Source organism: Vigna umbellata, chromosome 10 (assembly GCF_029865625.1).
Source record: "Vigna umbellata cultivar VRB3 chromosome 10, Vumbellata_1.0, whole genome shotgun sequence".
In the NCBI taxonomy this organism is placed as follows: Eukaryota; Viridiplantae; Streptophyta; class Magnoliopsida; order Fabales; family Fabaceae; genus Vigna; species Vigna umbellata.
This window is the reverse complement of record NC_142174.1, coordinates 14,291,934-14,314,658: the sequence shown is the minus strand read 5'-3', so window position 1 is coordinate 14,314,658 and position 22,725 is coordinate 14,291,934. Positions and strand designations below refer to the sequence as shown.

Genomic DNA, 22,725 nt, shown 5'->3' with positions numbered 1-22,725 from the left:
AGTGTGGAGCAGCGCTAGGAGAGGGAGGATGCCCATCCAGGAACAACGTTCGTCCAAAGAGGGAGCGTCAGGAGAGGAGGACGTCCGCCCGGTTTGGAGCGTGGAGCGAGCGTCCGGATTGGAGGACGTCCGCCCGTCTTGGAGCAAAGAGGGAGCGCCCGGATTGGAGGACGTCCGCCCGGTTTGAAGCGCCATGGAACAGCGATCGTCCATCTTGGTGCCGCCCGTCAATGCAGCTAGCTCCGGTTCGTAGGATTCAGCAGTGTCCGCTCGGTCCATGTATCTTCGCCGCCCGCCCGTCCGTCTTCGACAGTAAGTTTGTGTGTTTTTACAGGATCCGCCCGGACTCAGCCGAAACAGAAAGTAATAGATTAATCCAAGCGTTATGAAAAGGTGTCAATAAACATAACAATTCAGTTTTTTTCCTTTCTGGGTATTAAAATAACAATAGCAATATTAATGATACAATTACATTTTATAATTTTAGTAATACAAGTTAATAGTATTTATTTTTAATAAATTGAAAAAATAATAAATGCTTTTATAATAGTAAATAAAATAATGTCAATACTATTTTTTTTTCATTTTTATCCAACAAACAATTTAATTCCCATTTTTTTTCTCTGTAATTGGAAACGTCAATTGATGTCTAATGAACCAGTGATGCCATTTGATGTATCTCAGAATCTGTGCAACAAACAATCTTCTCCAGATAATCTTATCTCGAATGTAGAAAACTATTGAATCAACTTTATTCTTCTTTAATCTTCTAAGAACAATGAAAGTAATTTTAACTATAAATTTACGTAAATCAATAACTTTTCATATAACTATTACATTTAACGTCAATTCAAGATTTTATTCTAATAACCGGTGAAACATATTTATACTTATTACAAAATGTGTGAATTAAGTATTGTAAAAGACAATACTATTTAACATTATTAATATATAATTCTCTTTCTTAGAAAATTAATCTTACCATGTTTTTAAGTGTTTTTGCTGGAATATTATTATCGCGTAAGATAATTGTGGTTTTGTTTTGGATGAAAGGGCATGGAACTCACCTTTCGTTTTATGTGGCAATGTTTTTTCCGAGAAAAAGAAAGAAAAATAAATAAAAGGAGAGAGAGTGAGAACAAATGATGAGGCGAATAGATAATGAAGATCGGCGGCGTGGTCGTATACGGCGGAGCTCCACGTGGCAGCGTTGTGCCTCTGCTTCTCCGCCGCCGCAGAGTTTCCCTCCGCGTTTTTTCTTCTTCCTCTTACTCCTCCATTTCTGGTAATGCATTTATCTTCTTATCCTTTAAACCGTTTCGCTCTTTTTCATTTGTCATTTTCATTCTTCCTCCGCAGACCACGTTTCTTTCGTGAAGGATGTGGCTGCGACTCAGCCTCCTCAACATCTTTCACATCTCCTAAATATTTTGAAAACCAGAGGTAAATGAATTCCTTCATGAATCTGAAGTTTTGTGTCGTTATACTTGAACCTGTAGCTCATTTTTTTGGTAGACATGTGGTTTGAATTTCTTTCACTGAAGAATGATTTTAGTAATTGAATTATGTTTTATTTTTGTTTATGCCTTTGATTTAACAGGTGAAACTATTGTCTCACCGGGTGCCAGGCAAGGATTAATACCTCTTGCCATCCCGCTGACAAAAAATAGTTCTGGTATGGGTTTAGGGTTAACCAGTTATGTACTGTGACAAATTTTCAAGTTCAGCACTGTTTGTGACAACTTTCTTGGCAGGTAATGTGACTGCACTGCTGCGGTGGCCCACGGCTCCACCCGAGTAAGGCTTCGTGACTGTTCTCTGCCGTTGTTTACTTACTACTGTTTGAATCATCCCATGGTTATGAACAAATACCTGCAGGATGGAAATGCCAGTGGTGGAAGTAAGAAAACATGGAGTATGGCTTTTGGCCAAGACTGTAAGTGGAGTGTGCTTGGTCATTTCACTGCATTACCATGTTTGGTTTTACTACATTGTGCTGTTGATTAATTGGGAATCGATTTCAATTGTCTATTTTCAATTTACAGGTAGACCAATTTATACACCGAATGATAGTTGAGGAAGATGTAAAGAACAGTCGGGAGAGAAATGAAGCCGTATTTAATGCTTCGGCTGATGCTGGGAAGAAACTTTACAGAACGGGTGATTTTGCAGAGTCTGGAATTTCTAACCTTGATGTCTATCTTTTGAAAAAGGTATTTACAAGATTTTAGACAGTGGTTTTGACCTTCTTGTAAAATCATGCGTCAGCCTAACTTGTTTTCAGGTCGGTATATTTCCAGATATCATAGAGCGCAAAGTGATGCGGCATTTTGAGGAAGGAGATCATGTAAGACGCCTTTACATTTTAGTTTGCCACTCAATTATTAGCCATTCATATAAGTTGATACGTGTTGAGTTTGTTTGTGTGTGGGAAGGTTTCAGCATTAGTAACTGGAGAATTTTATACCAAGAAGGAGCATTTTCCAGGATTTGCACGACCTTTTGCGTTCAATGCGGAGGTTTTGCTGAGGTTGGTGTAAAAATTTTCTGATACTTCTTCCAGTTGCTCAAGATGGGAAAACTGAGCTTATTGCTGCCTTTCTGTTTAATAATTTTCTACAGGGTTGGTCGTAAAGTAGAAGCTAAAGATGCTGCTAGGGGAGCTTTGAAATCACCGTGGTGGACTCTGGGTTGCAAGTATGAGGTATGAAATGATCATCAGTTTGGTTTTCTAGTTTAACTATAAAATTGTGTCATATCTCTTTTCTTTCTTTACATACTTTTCTGTGTTACCCTTTTGTATTTCTTTTGTCATATTCATTTTTGTGTAGGACGTAGCTAATATAGCACAATGGGATGATGAGCAAATTGAGTACATTAAAGAGAGGGTGACTGAAGAGGGAAGGCAAGAAGATATTAAAAAAGGAAAGGCCCCTGAGCAGGTGCAATATAGTGCGAACTATTTATTAATTTAATTTGAATATCTAATTCAAGTCTATAGCATCAAACATTCATGGCTGGGGTGATTGCTGGTATTCATCTTCATCTTGCTTTAATCTTCAAATCAACCGCAGGTTGTGCTAGACGAAGCCGCTTTCTTGTTGGATTTAGCTTCTGTAGAGGGAGAATGGGATGACTACTTAGAGCGGATAGCCAAATGTTACGAGGAAGCAGGACTTCCAGATGTTGCCAAATTTATACTTTATAGAGATTGATTTAATTAACTAATTTTGTTTCCAACATGCATCAGTGCATGTCCATCTTGGCATGTCCATCTTGGCATGTCCATCTTGGCATGTCCAGTGCTTCGTATGAAGTTTTGAAAATAATTAGAGGAAAATTATACGATTTATTCCGCAGGTTTTGATATTGTTTCCCTGAGTTTCGTTACAGTCAATCCATTTAACCTGAACTCCTAAGATGCTTGTTTGTTTTTGTTTCATTCTATACATGCAAAAATAAATGACTTTTTTTCATTCCTAATCCACTTGGCTCAGTCTTTATTCTCTCTCGTAAACATATATGTATACTGTTGGATTATTTGCATTCCCTACTCCTACAATCAATACTTATCATGTTATTGCAGATTGGCCAAGCAAATTAGTGTTGAAGCTAATCGAGGCCTACATCAGTGCCAGTAGTAACTTGTAATTCATGTGCGTCCCACGCTGTTAAGCTTAGTGATTACTCGCTTGAACTTTTTTTTCATCTTCTGTTCTGGTCCAGGTTAAACAGCACACCACACGATACCTTATGCATATGGATATATGATAATGTATTTATATTGAAGTATCTGAGGAAAGTACAGAAGTTTTAATTTATCCTTGTTATGAATAGTAAGAAGGAATAAATTGTTAGTGTAAATAGTCTTTATTTCTTTTAATACTTCAAAAATTTACATTATCATGAATACAATTAATATAAAAATATTAAGTGTTCAACTAGAATAAGAGAGTGGATGGATACCTTTTAAATTTAGCTTCTATGCTTAGAGACGTACCTCTTCACTCAATTTTATAACATGTTAGTTCTTCTACAATCTTAATGTTTTATTCAAGTTTCACTTCCTTCACTGTCCATTAAGTTTCTTTTATGCAAAAAGACATTAAACACGAGTTTAGTTAAAATAATGTATGTTTTAAGAATGGTGTTTAGTAAAAGGTGCATCAACATGAAGTCAAAAAACCTATATTAAAGCATCTTTGCTATAAGATTTTATTTTGAAATTTGGTACTAATTTTTGGTAAGTTTTTCAATGCCAAGATATAAAATCTCTTCAATGTCTTTCAATTTTTCTCTACTGGTAGATATCTTTTTAAGATCTTATTAATTTCTTGTTGGCCCCACGACTTTTTTGCAGTAGGAGATCACTTAAAATATGTTTTTTATTTTCTTATTCTGAAAATATTGAGAGTTTTTATTAAAAAAAAATATTGAGTACATTAAAGAGAGCTTATAAATATTAGATGTTATATTTATCCGACAAGGCTTTTATTTAATTTTTGTTTGATCCAATTGTAAGTTGAATATTATCCTAAACAAAGCTTGGAATTGAAGAAAATCAAAAGCTACTTTTGCAAATTCAATTTACGAAATAAAATTCATTCAAACTTAAATTTGATACAAACTCGCCCTAGACGAATATACCTGTGCTTGTACAAATCAGATGGCCACTAATGAAATTGTCTTCCATACATAATTTTGGTAATTATTTCATCAATAAAATTTACATAGAAAAAACAATATGTTATAACCCTAGCTCAACACTTAAAAGAAAAAGTTACACAACTAGGAAGGTTGACACGAACTCACAAAACCTGGTAAGTGTATATGCCACAACAACTGTTTCATGCATCCAATAACTTGGAACTTTCAGCAGTTAATTCAGTCGTATAAACAAGAGAGCCAAGAGCAAAGACAATAAACATCACTCCATTAGAAATATAGCAAAGATGTAATTTGTTACCCTGTCTCAGGAATTACTAAAACAGCACTACAAATGCTTTTCATGTGTTCAACGAAAACTGTGCTTTCTTTTTGGATTTCTTTCTCCCAAATAGCCTTCTCCAAAAATTTCGACCACCAGATTTCTTGGTAGGTACGATGGCCAAAGAATTAACACTAGCACTGTCTTCCTGGCCTTTAAGTCCATTCAAAAGTAAAATCTTTTCCAGGGGCTGTTTGAAACTTGGAATGCTGATAGGACTGGAGCTTCTTTCACTTGCTGTGACAGCATTTCCATTTGCTTTGGTATCATCATCTGCCACCATCTGATCAAACAGAGAAGATCGATTTTTCACTTTCTTTTCTTTCAGGGGGACAGGATTCGTGTTTGTGACTGTACGACGTTGAGAGGCAATGGCATTGTCAAAAAGAGAGGCATCCTTTGGTGCAGCTAATGCCTTCAACTGCTTCCCAAGGTTAAGAATGGTTTCTTGACACTCTGCCAACTTTTCCGATGCCGCGGTAATCTCCCAGTCCTGCAGGATCCGGATCGATAAACAGCCTTCAAATCAAAAAGTACATATTGATATGCACACGTAATCAATGAAGTCAATATTCTACTTACTGCATAATGGAGTAGTTAAATTTATACTAAATAGCAGCCATTCTTCACTCACCAGGGTAGATGGCCCTTGGTCTGATCAAACCTCTCAAAACATTAAACACATAATCAGGCTTCATTTTCATTTATTTGTATCCATTTGTTAAAGGATTGCTACAAGTTCATATCTAACAGTTGCTAAAGGCTATGATAGAGTGGAAACAGGACGTATGGGGTTCCATATTGATATCTGGCAGTACAATTTAGTACCTTCATCAAAAGTAAAAACTAAAGAGGGAAAACACTTTTTTGTTAATATTTTCAGCCGTAATATGCAAAAAAGATAAAATAGTCTCCTGAAATTATTGTCTCGTTTCATGACTAATCAAAATTCCTATTCCACCTTCCCACACTAAAATTACAGCAGCCTAGCACCTGGGTATAATTATTTGGAAGGAAACAAATTATGTGAGCCAATTTCCATTTTGTTTCTTAGATTTAGGAGAATTGTATATTGGATATGGTTTTGGCATTCAATGCTTCAAAAGCACTTAAAAGAAATCAATGAACTGAAGAAGTAAGTTGTTCATCATCCTCGAATTTGGGATCTTCCGATTTAGCTTTAAAATCCAAGTTAGGATAAGAACTATATATTATTCAATATCAAATCCATATCTAGTTGAAAACGCTTCAAATTTATTATATCTTCCAGAATGCCATATAAGATAGTGATCTAATTAATCTATGAGCCATTGAGTATAGGCCAAACAGGAATAAAATGGGATTGAGAAGAGCTTACAGTTTGTAGTGGCTCATCTTTCTGATTAATGTCCTTGTCTTTCTTTGTCATGCTGTGAAGATAAATTTGATATGTGAGTGTGTCAATCTTCAAATAAGAGATTAAAAACTAAATGTTTGAAAATCATATCATATAGTAACAAGTATTGTAAGATTAGGATTATGGATACCTTTCAAACTGGAGCTGAAGTTCGACACATTTGGTCTCTAATTCTTCACAATATTGATTTTTGCTCTCCAGTTCCACTTCTAATGCTAAAACCCTGTGATTAGCCTCTTGTAGTTCGGTTTCTGTAAGCTGAGTGTCAAGATCTTCATTTATGAATGCATGATTTTGTACTTGATCCTCAAGTATTCGATTCAATTCTTTCACAGTTTGTAACTCCAATCTCAAGCTGCCAATAGTCTTCTCTGATTCCTGAAGTTGATTTGTAGCTGATTGGAGCATCCCTTCCAAGGCTTCCTTCTCATATTCAGAACTGATCACTTTATCTTCAATATTTTTAATTTCTTCCTTGTCAACATATGGCATCTCTTCAGTTGGAACACCATGACAATCTGAATTAGTTAGAGGAGGCAAACATGATACCTGTTCCCTAGTAAGATGCAACTTATATGCATCTGCAGACATCGCTGTTTCAGCTTCGTTTTCACTAAGTGTCTCATCCCAATCAAATTGTTTTTTAATGGCATCCCTCATACTTGAAACATCCTGAAGAGAAAAGCAGTGATTCATAATCCAGTCCAAAGCCGTAGTCAGTTCTGTGGCAAATTTTTCATGGTCAGCCTTGTTATTGAGTAAATCGTAACACACATTGAGAAATTGCTGTAGGACACTACTAAGTTCAGATGTTTTCCACTGGAAAACACGGACCATGTAGCCTGTAGGCATTCCTTGACTCTTATCTGTACCGCTATTTTCTCTTTGGTACAAAGAATCTGAATTATCAAAATCCTCAGCAGGCATGCTGATCCCTTCAATAAGCTCAATTATCTTACCTATTGACTGGCCAATATCCCTTTGAGATTGCTGTTTAGTTCCCTTTATTGATAAAATCTGAGCATCAGTACCACACGGATCTTGCCCAGAATTGTTCAAAGGTTCCCATGAAGTGTGCTGACTAAAATGGAGAGGCTTAGATCCATCAAAGTGACCTGAGCCTTTGCTTGAATCAAACGTATATTGATCTGTATTTTTTAGATAGCTCAAAGCCAGTCTAATATCCTCACGTATGTCATCGAGGTTCTTATGAGTGGCACCGTTTTGATCCATTATCATTTTAACTACTTCCAGAAGCCAGCCAGGAATATCACCCTTTAACATGTCATTAGAACATGATTCCTGATTTGAAATGGAGAACTCTGACAAATGATCAGACACAGGAACGATCTCCTTACCTGTTACTCCAGAGCTAATCTCGTTTGGTCTAGTCTCCGAGAAGCCATCTATTTCATTATTTTCTTCTACAGAAGCTTGCGAAATTTCAGTGGCATTTTCAACAGAGACCACTGCTAATTTTTCCATTTCAAGGAAGTCATCCATAAGGCTTAAATCTGAGGGTCCAACATTTTTACATGATAATGATTCCTTCTGCCGTATACTTCTAAAGTGCTCCAATTCTGAAATCAATGCAGAAGCCCAGGAATCAGCACAGCTAACCTTGTCATCACTGCCAATATCAGACATTGACGACAAAGATAAATCTCGAGTTGCAAGATTACACATAGGCTGCTCCAAGGTCACATGGCCTCTAGATTCAATCTCTGACTCAAGTCGCATCAGTTTAGAAGCCGTGCGAGCAAGCATTGCTCTTGAGAATTGGACTTCATTTATTTTCCTATTTAGTGATTCTTTCAATGTCTTGTTTTCTTCTTCCACTGCATTTAGTTGCTCGGTCAAAGCAGTGGTTCTTCTAATGGCAGTCTCGGAACTGTCAAGTGCAGATTCAACCACCAAACTGGTTGAGTTCAAGTTTTTCCTTCTCATTTCAAGCGAATCCCGTTCCAACATTTCAAATTCATTTTTCATTTTTGCCAAGGAAGCTGGACTTGGCAACCGTTTCTGAACCAGAACACGCAGCCTCTGACATTCAGATTCTAACTTGGCAATTTTTTTAACACTCTGTAAGTACTGCTTATGAGAAGCATCAGCTGTTCTACGATTAAATTCTCTTTCCTCATTCCGGATATCAAGTTCCTTTTCAAGTACTTGAGTTTCGTACTTCAGGGAAGCATTATCTCTCTCCATGGACTCTAATCTAATCACCAATGCATTATGATCATCCTCTGCATGAGCCAATTGTCTTTTCAAATCTTCAATCAAATTTTCTTTAGCAATAATAGATTTACTAAGACGAGAATTTTCAACCCCAAATTTAGCAAGCCCTTTACTGGTCTCTGATAGCTTCTCCTCCAAAACTGTGCGTGCTTCTTCAAATTCTTTAGAAACTTTCATCACAGCATCATGCATCCTTTGCTCTTGCTCTTCTCTAACAAAACGTAACTGTTGCATACATTCCTTGAGAGCACCATCCAATTGGGCCGCTCTTTCTTCATAAACTAATTGCTGCCGTATAGATTCATCGAGATGTTGCTTCATAGATAATATTTCAGCTTCCGCCTTCTCCCATCCTTCAAAGGAATCTTTAATGAGATACAGGTAAAATTATTCTATGATTATTATTGTTCAACTGCATGAACATTACCTGCCACTGCTTCTTGAACAATTTTTGTTTGTTTCTTCAGCTGCTCATCTTTAGCAGTACATTCAGAAAGTGCAAAAGCAAGCTTATCATTTAATCTTTTTAAGTCTTTCTCCAATTTTTCTTTATCAGTTAGAGGTTCCTGTACCTAAAACCGCAAGGCAAAACAAGACAAAAATATTGATTATTTTATCAAGTAATAAAGAAATCGTTATATTTCAAAAATTCCAGGGAGGAAAAATCTAGGTTTCTAACAAATACATACATAAACAATTATTTGCCCATTTTGCAATTACAAAACATTTCAAGATCAAGGGCACAGGAAAAAAGCCCTTCTCGATTAATACTTTTACTAATTACTATAGCAGCCTTCTTAATCTATACATGAACATAAATTTTCGATGGCATATGTGTGTGTATACATGTATGTGTGTGTAATGAGAACTGAAATATTTGATGTGAGACATAATTAAATTACCTCTCCATTTTCTTTTGAGGTGAGATTTGCTTTGTCGGTTGCTATTGTCTTCTGTGTGGATTTTTTCCCCCAAAGCCAAGACTTATGATCCATAACGATAAGAAGGCTTCAAATGTGAGAAGCCTGAATGGAGATTTCGGTTAGGGAAAGTATGCTACTACAGTCAAACTGGAAGGATGAGCTAACAAGAAATAAATCACAACAATGATAACTTATTGAGTAAATAACTGCTGCTATTCAGAAACACTATTTCAATATTTCATCATTGATGTCATGCTATAAAAGGATGTAAGAACGACTCAACCATAGCCAGGATTGGAAATCACATGAGCTAAGCCTATCTAATTAATGCAACAATTAACTGAGCTTTAAATTAAAGCTCAATCAATTGGGTTCAAAATTGTATAACGCTAAAAGCAAACTCTTCCATAAAAATGATTCACTGATTCTTTGGAATGATATCTGAGATGCACATAAATCGCAAGTTATAATATCCAAATGAGCAAATGACGCAGAAGCAACAGAACTGCTTCACATTGACACAATTTAACTGTTGAGAGACTTCAAACCAAACATCCCCTTGATGAGACCAAAAACAAAATGGAATGCTAATATATGTTAAATAAAAAAATTGCAGCTAACATATTCATTTCTCTAGGACACTACATTACTATATATGAATCAGCCTATGGACTAATGAGCCAATTGGAAAAGCTTAAACTAGGTTGATTTCACAAATAACTCAAAATTCTGAGCTAATTGAAGTACTGTTAATAAACTGAATCACGAACTGGTTGATGTGCTGTTCATTTAATTTCTAACCTAAGCATAATATATCCCTCGAGAGTACTGTCGTTTCGTGGTTGCAGAGGATGCAATGGTCGTTACCAGAATCTTACCAGTATGCAAAAGAGGTATATTACATACATCACTAAATAAATATAAATCTCCACGCATCAATGTTTCTATATATATATAAAGTACTATAAACCTCTTTTAGCAGAAAGCCCGAAAGCTCAAAATTCATTCTTCTAAAATTTAAGTTAAAAAAAAGGTTCTTTAAAAGAACAGAATCAAATGATGATACAATATAAGAACATAATGATGAAAGGTGTGTGCTTTGGTTTCTGACCTCTTAAGAATGAAGTGTGAGACTTTGCTAGTACGTGGATCATCCAAGACAAAAGAACAACATCCGAGACCCAATGGCGAGGAGATTTAACTCTGGCACGGACAGTTAACGAGAGAGGAAAAATGGATAGAAGTGGAGATTAAGGAAATGGGAGTTGAGAAGGTTAAAGGAAGAGAGACACAGACATCATATGATAACGTGCAATGTTTGATTTTTCACCGACGCAGAGGGTACCACAACTCCCAACCTTAAAGAGAGAAAAAAGAGGGGAGTTTGGTTGCAGGAAAGGGAAAAGAAAGAAGTGAAAAGACAGTAAAGTGTTCCCTGCTGGACTAAAAGTCAAACGGCAAAAAGACACTGCCATGGATGCAAATTTTGATTGTAAAAATTATTGAAAACATGTCTTTTAAGATTAACCAATTTCAGAACGAAAGAAAAACCATATTTTCATGCATGTCAAAAAAATAATATTTCCTAATATGGTCTAATGTGATTAATTTTGCTCGACTTAAACAATATTGTTTTACAGATATATACTAATGTTGTTCCGAACACAGACATCTTTTTTTGAATAAAATTTAATTTACTGTATGTTGAAAATTACTCTAACTCTTAACAGTTGAGTAATGCACTCTATAACAGTTTCTTTACCACTAACTTAAATTTATTAAAAGTTGTGCATGTGCATCTTAATATGTAATATTTGATAAAAATACTATTATGATTATGCAAAAGAGTGATACATTAACATTTTGTTAGCATCACAACATAGAAGAAAAAACCACATCTTGTTAAACTATTACAGGTTAATTTTTGGTTAAACCAAAATTGCATAATTTAAATGTTGGCCTGGTACGTGGAATAGGTTTAAGTTATTTGATGTACTCTTTTCTCCATCCTTACAAGTTTCAACTTCCTCCTATTATTGCTCATATTTGTCCCCTCTCTGCTTTCCTTAAAACTTAATTTCATCAACCCTACTTCTATTCTCGTTACTTAATTTGAGTGTTATATATTTGATCTCCTTATTTATTTTTATAAGCATGATTTTAGTCATTGAATTTTGACATAAAGTTTAAATTTATTTTTGTGTAAAATTTTAATATATTTTAGTTCTCATAATAAATATAATTCTTTTAATTTAATTATGTTAAATTTTTTTATTTATATCAAAGACATTTCGTATTAATATTTGAGTTATTTATATATTTGATATGTTTCTTTTTAATATTTACCGAAATTACGTTTAACATATAAAAAGAATTATCGTAATTGAGTTAAATACTATATTTATTTATTTTTAAAATTTAAAGATAAAAGTATATCAAAATTTCGGACAAAAATAAATTATAATCTTATATCAAAATTCAGATATTAGAAACATGTATAATTTTATTTGTTTTATAGTAAAAAAACTGTGTTATTTCTGCTTTTTTTTTCTGTATGTTCTTGTTGAAATGAAAAATAAAATTTTAAAAAATTGAATTATTATTGAGTATTGTTCTTTCACTAAGTTTTTAAATCAATAAAGAATGCTAATTTTAATGCTATAAAATATATTAAAAAAATTAATATACTATCATTAGTATATTTTAAACACTTAACAAATAGACAGGATAAAAAATTCAGAAAAAAAAATCTGATCTGGGGTTTTCAGATTTTTAATAAGTGTCTTTTTCCAATTGAATGAATGCTCACGGGTAAATGAAACAAAAATATGTGTATGGTTGTTTCCTTAGGTGATAAGTGTGTTCCTCGCAAATGACAAAAACCAAAACCTTGCTCGTGACCACCTTGGAAGAAGATTAAGAATTCGGATATCCGAAATTCCCCAAAAACAATTAATTAATCATCTTGAAACTTGTTCTTATATAAAGAACCATTCACCATAAAAAAATTACATTATAATAAATAGAACAAAAATTGGATATGTTAAACACAAGAAAGAAAGTACTTTGAAACAATCTTTCACCTACTTCGCATACAACAGCCAAGAAAGTACTTTAAAACTTTGATTATCTACCTGAAAAAGAAAACACATATTCAATGTCACAATTAAACTTCCATATTCAAATTTAAATTTTTCTCCCTTGCAAACACTCTCTCTAACGACTATTTTTTTTTTCTTTTTTCAAAATTTTAACTTTCACCAGAATTATTACATCCATTGCCATTGTTATTCATATAGGTTTCAGTTACCTTTCCTTTGCATGTAACTATTAGTCTCCAAAAAATAAAATACTTAGATTAGTGTCTTTAAATAATATTTAGTTGTGAAAACACACTGTTCTACACAAATTAAAAAGTTATTAGATAATTTTTTTACAAAATAATTTATTTTATTTTTCTCCCCTCTAACAATGCTTTAAAAAAATCATAAAAAAAGTTATAAATGCTTAATATATAACTTATTTATTGTACTAGTGGTAAAAATACTCCAAAGATGATGTTAGTCTATTTTGTTCTTCTTTCGCAATGGAATTGCATTCTCCAAGAAGTCTATGCTATATAGTTTCATACCGACTGATAGATGTCACAAGAAGCAAAGAAAATCAATATCAGTTAGCAGTAAACAATAAAATCCATGTATTAGGTTGTATGGCCAAACTGCTTTACCTGGTTGGTGTGTTTTCTCTGTTTCTGTTCAGTTTTCTTTCAGGTTAAGAAAAACCATTTTCAATTGTATTTTCAAATTGCAGACATGTTTCCTTTATCACCAAAATCATTATGAGGACAAAACACTTCTTATACATTTTCTAACTTTTTCAACCGTTATCATTGATGATGTCTTACTTGCATTTGGATTTGTACGAAGTTGTGTTGGAGTAAATTTTAAATTTAATTTAATTTTATGAAATTGATTTTTAATATCAAAATTTGTATTTATTTATATATTTTAAATTAATTTTATTTTTAACTGAAAAGAGATTTTTAAAGGTTTATAAAATAAGATTTATATTTATTTATATATTCTAAATTACTTTAAGATAAAACTTTCAACCAAAATGAAAGTTTTTAAATGCAAGTCATAAACCCTTTATTTTTTTTAATATTTTTATTTTACCCTTTTTTTTCTGTTTATAAACTAAATAATTGGAGAGTAGGATTCAGTTAACTCTATCGAACTTCTCTTTATATCCCAATTATTATACATTTAATAAAAAGCAAACAGTAAAGTAGCATCTTTTTGAATATCTTTTCTGGTGTAACATATAAAGATGTGTGAAATAATTGATAAAATATAAACTTTTGAATGATATTATAAAATGGGCAAGTGTTTCTGAGGACAAGAGGACAAAGAAATAGAGTGCTTGTTACTTAAAGTAGAAAGGCTCAACTGGATGAATTGTTTAATAAGAGAGATACACCTTTTAAGCCTTAGTTAGATTATACTCATTCAATCTTACTCTCTAATCTTTCCTAAACTGATCTTCACCAATAATTAATATTGTGATGAGGTGATTATAAATATTGAGAAATAAACTTTTAAATTTACTCAATTTTATAAAATGAGATTTTTCACTTATAAGTTCAATAAATAACAACTATATTTAGATATTATAAAATATTATTTTTATCATTTATATATTAAAAATATCTTATCTCTGTTCTGCATGAATTTCGAACATTAAAATTCATTAGTGATCCTAAAGTATATCTGGGCCAAAAGAAAAAAAGAGAATGTGCCAGCACTGTTTCTTCTCTAGCTAGCTTAGGCTGCAATTTTTCCTTCCTTTCAGCTTCAGGAACAGATCCTGTTCTGCAGAAATTCAGAATATTGAAAACTCAGAGCAATTTATAGAATAGGAATCATAATTCTTATATCTTATTATTACTCAATTTTAATTTTGGTGCAGTCTTGTTAGAATTACTTAATTAAGTTAAGCATATCTAAAGGACAAAATTCTACATTTTCTGTTTGCTGTGTAATAAATATCTGAAAACTTGCATTTTACTCTGAAATTTATTTTAAAACATTTTAATTGATACATAGTGTGTATTTCACATTCAAGTAACTATTGTTTTTACTTTTATAATTTTAAAAATATTGTACAGATTTGGTAAATCAAATAATTTATAAACTCTTTATTTTCAAAAAATCTTTCAAAAATGAATATCACAGATTTAAAAAACTTTCCTTAAAAAAAGTTACTATACCTCAACTCTACGGCAATGATATACTATTAAATTTATTTTTGGGTTATACCTGCAGCAATAATACAGAATAGTTGAATGACGTTGTTGCAACATTAAATTAATGTAGTTAAGTAGTTTTCTTATTTAATAGAGGTGTCAGAAACATTGGGCTCTAGAGAGGCCCACACTTTTCTTGAATAAAGCTTTGCCATAGCCCACAATTCGTTGTTTTTTTCTGTCTCATTTGTCTATTTTAATGGATTCATTTATTGACTAATTTTTGGACGTATAGTGTTGTTTTAACTCTTCAAATTTAAAATCATTAAATGTGAAATTGTGATTCTAAAATAACATAAATTTATTTTCTTAAATATCATGTGTAAAACATAGCATGGTTTGTTTTAACAGTTCAGAATTTGATTTTTAAAAAATAAATTGTGAACTGTTTCGATTTTGTTCTATTTTTTATTTAAAATTGAAACAAAAATAAATTTATGATTTTTATATTTTGAAAAATAATTATTTTAAAAGAATTGATTTGGAAAATAATATTTCCTAAAATAATTATTTAAAGAAATAATTTTTTTTAAAACGTATATTTTAAATAGTACTTATTTAGAACTATATAAATAGGGAAACTGTCAACAAAAATAAAATTTATACATTTTTTTAAATATTTTTTTTTGTAACTTTTGAATCGGAAATTTTCACCAAAAGAGTAAAAAAAGAGTGGGAAATGTTTTATATAATTTAAATTATTGACTTGTGAATAATAAATGTAATAATTAAAATATTAATAAATTTAATAACACTTTTTGTAAATAATTATTCAAAAAATTTATTAATTTGTAAAATTATATTTTTATAAGTAACGCTATCTTCTTTTTATTCATATTCTTACTATCGTAATTATTTTAAGAATTATGTGTGTGATTTAAAATAAATTTCAAAGTTATATTAGATGAAAAAAAATTGAAAAATTACTTAAAATTGTTCTCTAATTTTATATTTTTACACGTACATTTTATTGATTTGTATTTTATTTATATATAAATAATTATTAATATTACAATTTTTTCGATTGGATTATAAAACTAAATAACCACATCTATAAATATTTAATTTTCTAAAAAACTAAAATCCCAATTCATTATTTCTTAAAATACTAGTTTTCTAAAAAATAAATTTTTAAATTAGAATATTTTATAAATAACAATTTCTTGATATGATTACTTTTTCTAAATTTCTATATATGAAGTGTCGTTTAATTGATAATTTACTAGCTTAAATAAGAATATTGTCGCTTAAGTGACAATATAACAAAAATTAATTTGCATTAACAATTTTTTTTGGGCAAAATTTTTCTTATTTGGACGACAATAAGATTTTGACAAAGAGTAAAGTAGAGTCATGTATTATTTTTTCCTAGGCAATAACCTTACTTGTTTAGGCAAAATTTTTCCTCGTCCTACCAAACCCTAAACTCAGATACTATCACAAATCGATCTCATTTATGGACCTAAAACTCAACCTACATCGTACAAATCATACCAAAGTAAAATATTCAACATCCAAGCAACAAATTTTACGAAAATCAACATGCAATTTAGTTATAAATTTAGCTTCTCTAACCTTAAAGGAACCTTAAGTTCTTCAACATAGTTCCACATATCCTTCTCCCAAAAACCTCATTCTATTTGCCTCCTTATTAAATGGATTTGGAGAACGCTCTACGACGATTCCAAAGTTAGTTCTTGATCGAAAAAATAAGTGAGATATGGGTGAAGGATTGAAGAAAGAAGTCAAATATCATAGGAAAGGTTTTCAAGGAATGAGAGAAACTCTTTTATGTTGGTTTTCCATGGTGGTATAAGGAGGATAGTATTTCAAAAAAATATTTGGGATTTCACATTCTTCCCAATAACACAAAGTTTTCGTCCTAAAAAATTTACTTACTAGGAAACAAATAGGGATAAAACTCTCTCATTTCTTCTTCTAATTTCAACGTGACAACGTTTGATCTATCGTCCACCACATATGTACCCCAACTCAAAATCTTACCTTTGTGCTACATAACTTGACGCTCCTCAATCCTTACTGATTTTGTCTCCATAGATAAATCCTTCTTTTATTGTATCTTACCCACCTTGAAAACACATGTTCTTAGCATATCTTTGAGAGACCAAATCTTCCTCTCAGATTTCTCATTCGTTTGAGAATGATAAGCAAAAATCATCCTACTGGGACTTTTGTCCTTATGACACTTAATGATACTTTATTTAGCGTTACTATCTCATTTGTATATAACTAAGTTAACTTAGACATAAACATCATAAGATTCACTGGTAGGAAGAGAGCACTCTTCATCAACTATCCATCTTCGCCCAAAAGCTTCATGAACCTACACTTATTAAGGCAAATGTTAACAAAGTATATGACAATGCTATCTCATTTCCACTTAAGCATCTCAAACTGTTGCAACATACCACCTTGACCTTGGATGCTCCACCTTTTTCTTTCTACCTCTTTAACCTGTAACCATCTCTTAGCACATCCTTGCTTAACTTTTCATTTACCAAAACACCAGCTCTCCTATTGAATCTAATAGCTTTGTCTTCACTCCCGAGTGATAACACAAATCCAAAACCCAAACCTTTAAAGAACTTCACTCACCCGTCTCTCGTCCTTTCTACCTCACTTTAGTCAATCCAACATTCTAGTTCTTTTGTGATCATTGGACATCAGTAACCAATGTTCTTAAAATAACACCTCCATTATTGAAAAACATAACCCACCCTCCTTCCATTGCACTCCTCTGATTAAAATATATCCCACTTCTTGATGCGATACCTCATGATAAACTCTAGAAGATTCTTCGTAATAGGTATTATCAACACCAAAACATTAGTAAACCCTTTCTTCGATATTCTTCAACTTTTTTCATACCTATATGTTTACTAAAAGGATGATCCTTTCGCATCAGTTGTGACAGGGAAATGACCACTCTTTGAGAAACTTCCCACAAAATTATAGAAATCAACAAGACATTTGAAGTTTCTTACCTCAATAACATGCATGTAAACAACAATTTTGATGAACATCAACATGCAATTATTTATATATTTATCTCCCATCACCCTAAAAGAACTTTAAGTTCTTTAACACAGTTCCACGACTCCTCGTATAAACCCGATTCTATTAATATCTTTGTTTGAATGGATTTGGAGAACACTCTCAAAAAGTAGCTTTTGATCTAAATATGTGAGATATGAGTGAAAAAATGAAGAGAGAAGTTAGAAACCATAGAGAGGTTTATGAAAAATAAGAGCAATTCTCTTTGCGTTGTTTTATTGTGATGGTATAAGATGTATACTTTTTATTTTAATTTAGGATTTCACATATGTTTTTAAAAAATTTGATTTAATTTGTTCTTACGAGTTCAAATGGTTAATATATTTAAACATTTTCATTATTCTATTAAATTTCTATCAACTAAAATAATAAATATTATCCACAATGAGAAAATTTAAAAAAATCCATTTCAAATTCTATCCTGCCATAAAAAAAATTCTTCAGTTTTGTCTCACTTTCTAATACTCTTTTTGTTTAATAATTTTAATATTATTTTACGGTCTTTCAGGGCATTTTAATAAAAAAATGAACATTTTAATGTTTAAAATAATTTTTTTTATAAAGGAATTAACTTTTTTTAATTTAAAAATAATAGAAAACCAAGTGACTAAATTCAAATAATTCATAGTACGAATAAACAAATAGCATGATCACAGTCAGTTAAATGCCCATTTTTTTTCGAATTAAGCATTTCCGACGAGGATCTTCATATCTCAGAGGAAATTAAGGCTTTGTTAACTTTAATGAATTTGGGGAGAGAGGAAATTAAGGCTTTGTTAACTTTAATGAATTTGGAGAGAGTGATGCAGGGGATTTGAGAGGATTTGAAGGTAAATTTTGTTGTTGTTTGGAGCGGATTTGGAGGTAAGTGAGAGTGGATTTGGAAGTAAACTTTACTTCTAAATTCACTCCTACTTACCTCTAAATCCACTCAAATAAACAACAAAAAAATATACCTTCAAATTCTCTCAAATTCCTTCAATCACTCCTCCAAATCCATTCAAGTGAAAAAAACATAAGAAAATGAAATGAAAAATGGATGTACAATAGTAAATAAATAAGATGACCACTTAGTTTATTCCACACTAGCAAGTTGTTTTTTTACCTAAACCAATTAGCGATTTAAAAAATGTTAAATTTACGGGCTTTAGGGCCAATTTGGGCCTAGGTTGACTTTTGAGCTTCTTTTTCATTGATAAGCTATTACTTCGTGCACCTCATAATATTTTTTTAGCACTCCGTCACTTTTGGAAATTATTTTCAGGAACACAATAAACAATTCTGGATTTTTTTTTTTGCGAAAGCAATCTTCCCATAGTATTAAGGAAAAAAAAATTCCTGAAAGCTTCTTGATGAGGTGGATGAGAAATTTGATGGGTGTAGGAAGCAATAGCCAATATTGTTTGGTTCTTAATTTGGTTTCACAAAATTTTTCTTGCAATTCCATACTTTTGATCTGCACTCTCATGAATATTTTTTTTAATTCTACAATCTGAAAATAAAAATTAATTTAGAGATGGTGTAATTTGGAAGTAAAAAATGCTTTTAAATTATAATATCTAAACATAAAAATGATTTTCAAACTATACAATTTGAAGACAAAAAATGATTTCTAAATGTATATTTCAAAAGTTTTTTTTTAAAAAAATATACTTTTAATACAATCCAAAGAAAAAAGATAATTTCTAGATTGTATAATTTAAAAGTTTTTTTTTCTTAATCTTTTTCCACTTCTAAAAGTGAATTTTGGCTTTCAAAAAATTGTGTAATCCAAAATTAGTTTTTATTTTCTAATTACACATTTGATAAGATGAGAAATTTTATAGATGAGAAATTTTATAATCATGAAAGGACGAAAATATGGGGGGTGTTGGAAGAATTTCCCATTTTGTTTTTGGACCTATTTAGCAGATTAGGGCATAGTCATAGAGTTGGATGAGATAAGAAAAAACTGAAAACAGGTTCTTGAAAGTTGCAACAATTAGGCATAAAACCACTTAAACTATTTATGGAGAGTTGGAAAGAAAAGGCACGATAGAGTTGGTGAGCCTTTTGCAGTGATTATGCTTAGCTTAGCAAAAAGAATATGGCCGTGACAACCGACACCAGAATTCAGTAATCGGTAAAAAGTTAGCGTTCGAACACCAACCTTGTTCCCACAAAAGCAAAAGCAATGCAAACCCAATCGAGAAAAAACCTCGTGACACATTATAGATTTATTCACTCACCACACAAACATTTTTGCTTGTTTTGGAAAAAGTAGGTTCCCATCACCAACATCAGTGCATGACAAGACACCAACCTCTTTCTTTTGGCACTAACAATCGGTTAGAAAACTGAACAAAACTCCTCCCATTCCCATATTAGAAACTCGTAACCATCTCTCATTAGCATAGGCACAAATGGAAAACATGTGCATTCATACAACCTGTTTTTGCTCTCGAAATCAAGCAACCGCAAACAGGGCTGTTCTGTTTTCTGGTCTTTTTCTGCAGGTCAATTTTACTAGCTGGATTCCTAGTTTCGCAACTGTCAAACATCAATCATTGATCAGGATTCTTCTTTTTCCTCTTCGTCTCGCCACTCCATTTTCCTATTACCATTATTGGTGATAGCATTTACGTAATCACCCAGCTCAAACAGAATGCGATGAGAAATCCTAATCATACAGGCATATGGTAACGTATGATCATTTGACCAATCAAACCTTAACCGTTGTAAAAGGAAAACCAAAAGTGATTGAATTGACCATGGATGTTAGCAAGATAGATTGTGATTTGCGTTACACAAGTCTTGAGTGATCCATTATTTCGAATATTAAAAACGCACTTTCAACAATAAATTTTCCTCTTCTGATCTTGTTTTTCTGCTGGACGCAGAAAATTATAGTATCACTTTATGCAGGTAAAGTTAACTATAACTGTGTCAACAACTGTAAAATGTAGTTAATATATGCTAGAGATTTTATATACACATTACAAATATCCCGACATATCATCTCATAACTAAATTTTAAGTTTAACTCAAAATCAACTTATAAAATAAAATTATATATCTTATATCTAATCGACGTAAGAATTCTAACAATATATATCAAATTAGTATATTAATTTATTCAAATTATTTTTTACTCTTCTTAAATTGCAAAATAAGTATAATTTAACTTAATATTTTTAAACCGTACTAATTAATCAATCAGATACATTCTAATTCAGATCTTAACTTTCATCATTCAAAAGTTTACCAGCACCAATTTAATTCATACAAAACACTAAAAAACTCATCATGGTTACTTTAATCTAATTGAAACAATGTAGAACTGTTTATCACACATTCAATTAAACACTTTAAGTATTATTATAAAATATTAACTTTCCTTATAAGCTACTAACACATGAAGTTTTATTATTTTTAGAAACATTTACTCACATGAAATGTAATAATTACACAAAAAAATCATATCAATAATTTAATTATATTCTAACAATCTTAATCGAATAAAGATTAATTTTGAATCTTTAATTCTTACCTACAATCCTGACAAATCTTATGCACAACAAATTTCACTAAAAAAAACTACAAAAATAGTAAAATGTGAACTGATTAAGTAAATGACAGAGTAAAAAATTAATAAGAAGAAAAAGATTTTAGATTAATAATGATTTTTGTAAAATAAAACTTAACTAATAGAAAATTTATTTATAATTGTACTTTTTAATAATAAAAGTTTAAATATTTTTTTGTAAAACTATTTTTACTTTTAAACTATGTTCTAAATCTTCGGATAAAGTAACAATGAACTTCCGTTATTTTTTTAGTAAATATCATAGACTTGACTAAGATTAAATCATAGCGAACTCAACATATATTTTAATAAGTTATTTTTTATAGTTTAAAGCAGGTTGAAGTTTTTTTTTCTTTTTTTTTTTGACATTTTGAAAGTTTTCTTTTCTTAAGATGAATTAATATTATTTTTTAGCTAACACTTTTAATATTTATTTTCAATATCAAAAGCGTGGTTTTTTTCTTGACAAATACAATTTTTTAAATTATATAAATATATATTATTTTCTATTGAAGACATTCAGAGCTTACTATTAACATCAAAATGTAAGTGAAATTCTTTTTAATATTGACATGGCATTTTTTCCCCAATGTAAATATGATAATTTTTTTACTATCAAACAAACTTTATATTAAATTAGAAGATTTGAATATAAAATTCAGTTGATGTCTCAAAAATTCTAAATTAAGCTCTAATAAGATTTTATATGTTGTTGTTTCGTAAATAAAGTTGACTTAGTAATAAAGAAAAAAAAAGTGTGAGAAAAATATGGATTCAACTAGAAAAAAAAAAGGTGTGAAAGATATTATAGATTCAACCTCAATACCTAATAACTAATATTTATGGATAAACAAAATATAGTCATTTTGTAATCAAATTTTTAGCACGATTGTCAATAAGAAAGAACTAGAAGCAAGAACTTCACATGTATGCAAGGCTAAAATATAGTCAAGCAATTCTAAATAATATAATTTATTAATTTCAAATATATATTTAATATTTATAATTTTAGGTTTTTTTTATTTTAATGTAATTAATTTTTAAAATCATATGAGACCCGGACCAGATTTTTATTTAACAAAATATCATAATTTTCTTAATAATAATAAAAATTAACAATGTTTATTTCTATTAAAATACTTTGTTGTTAATTATAACAAAACTTTAATATAGTACATAAATAAATTCATAATCCATTATCTTATTGACACCTAATAAAAAACACATGAACAATAT

At 31.0% G+C, this 22,725-nt stretch overlaps 2 protein-coding genes across 2 annotated transcripts; one reads left to right on the top strand and one right to left on the bottom strand.

Annotated features, from left to right (window-relative positions):
- Positions 1–1,092: 1,092 nt before the first annotated feature.
- On the top strand, positions 1,093–3,483 carry LOC148191976 (protein IN CHLOROPLAST ATPASE BIOGENESIS, chloroplastic-like). Its single transcript, XM_088099886.1, has 11 exons — positions 1,093–1,285; positions 1,360–1,443; positions 1,601–1,675; positions 1,755–1,797; positions 1,879–1,936; positions 2,046–2,213; positions 2,285–2,347; positions 2,436–2,530; positions 2,623–2,704; positions 2,832–2,942; positions 3,075–3,483. The coding sequence occupies exons 1-11, from the start codon at positions 1,162–1,164 to the stop codon at positions 3,213–3,215; spliced, it is 1,044 nt and encodes a 347-aa protein (XP_087956012.1). The 5' UTR covers positions 1,093–1,161; the 3' UTR covers positions 3,216–3,483.
- Positions 3,484–4,913: 1,430 nt separating this feature from the next.
- LOC124831171 (filament-like plant protein 7) lies at positions 4,914–10,957 on the bottom strand. The gene is made up of 6 exons (XM_047305081.2): positions 10,656–10,957; positions 9,524–9,646; positions 9,049–9,193; positions 6,514–8,974; positions 6,345–6,396; positions 4,914–5,480 (listed from the first exon to the last, which is right to left on the bottom strand). The coding sequence occupies exons 2-6, from the start codon at positions 9,614–9,616 to the stop codon at positions 5,007–5,009; spliced, it is 3,225 nt and encodes a 1,074-aa protein (XP_047161037.2). The 5' UTR covers positions 9,617–9,646; positions 10,656–10,957; the 3' UTR covers positions 4,914–5,006.
- Between the last annotated feature and the right edge of the window lie 11,768 nt (positions 10,958–22,725).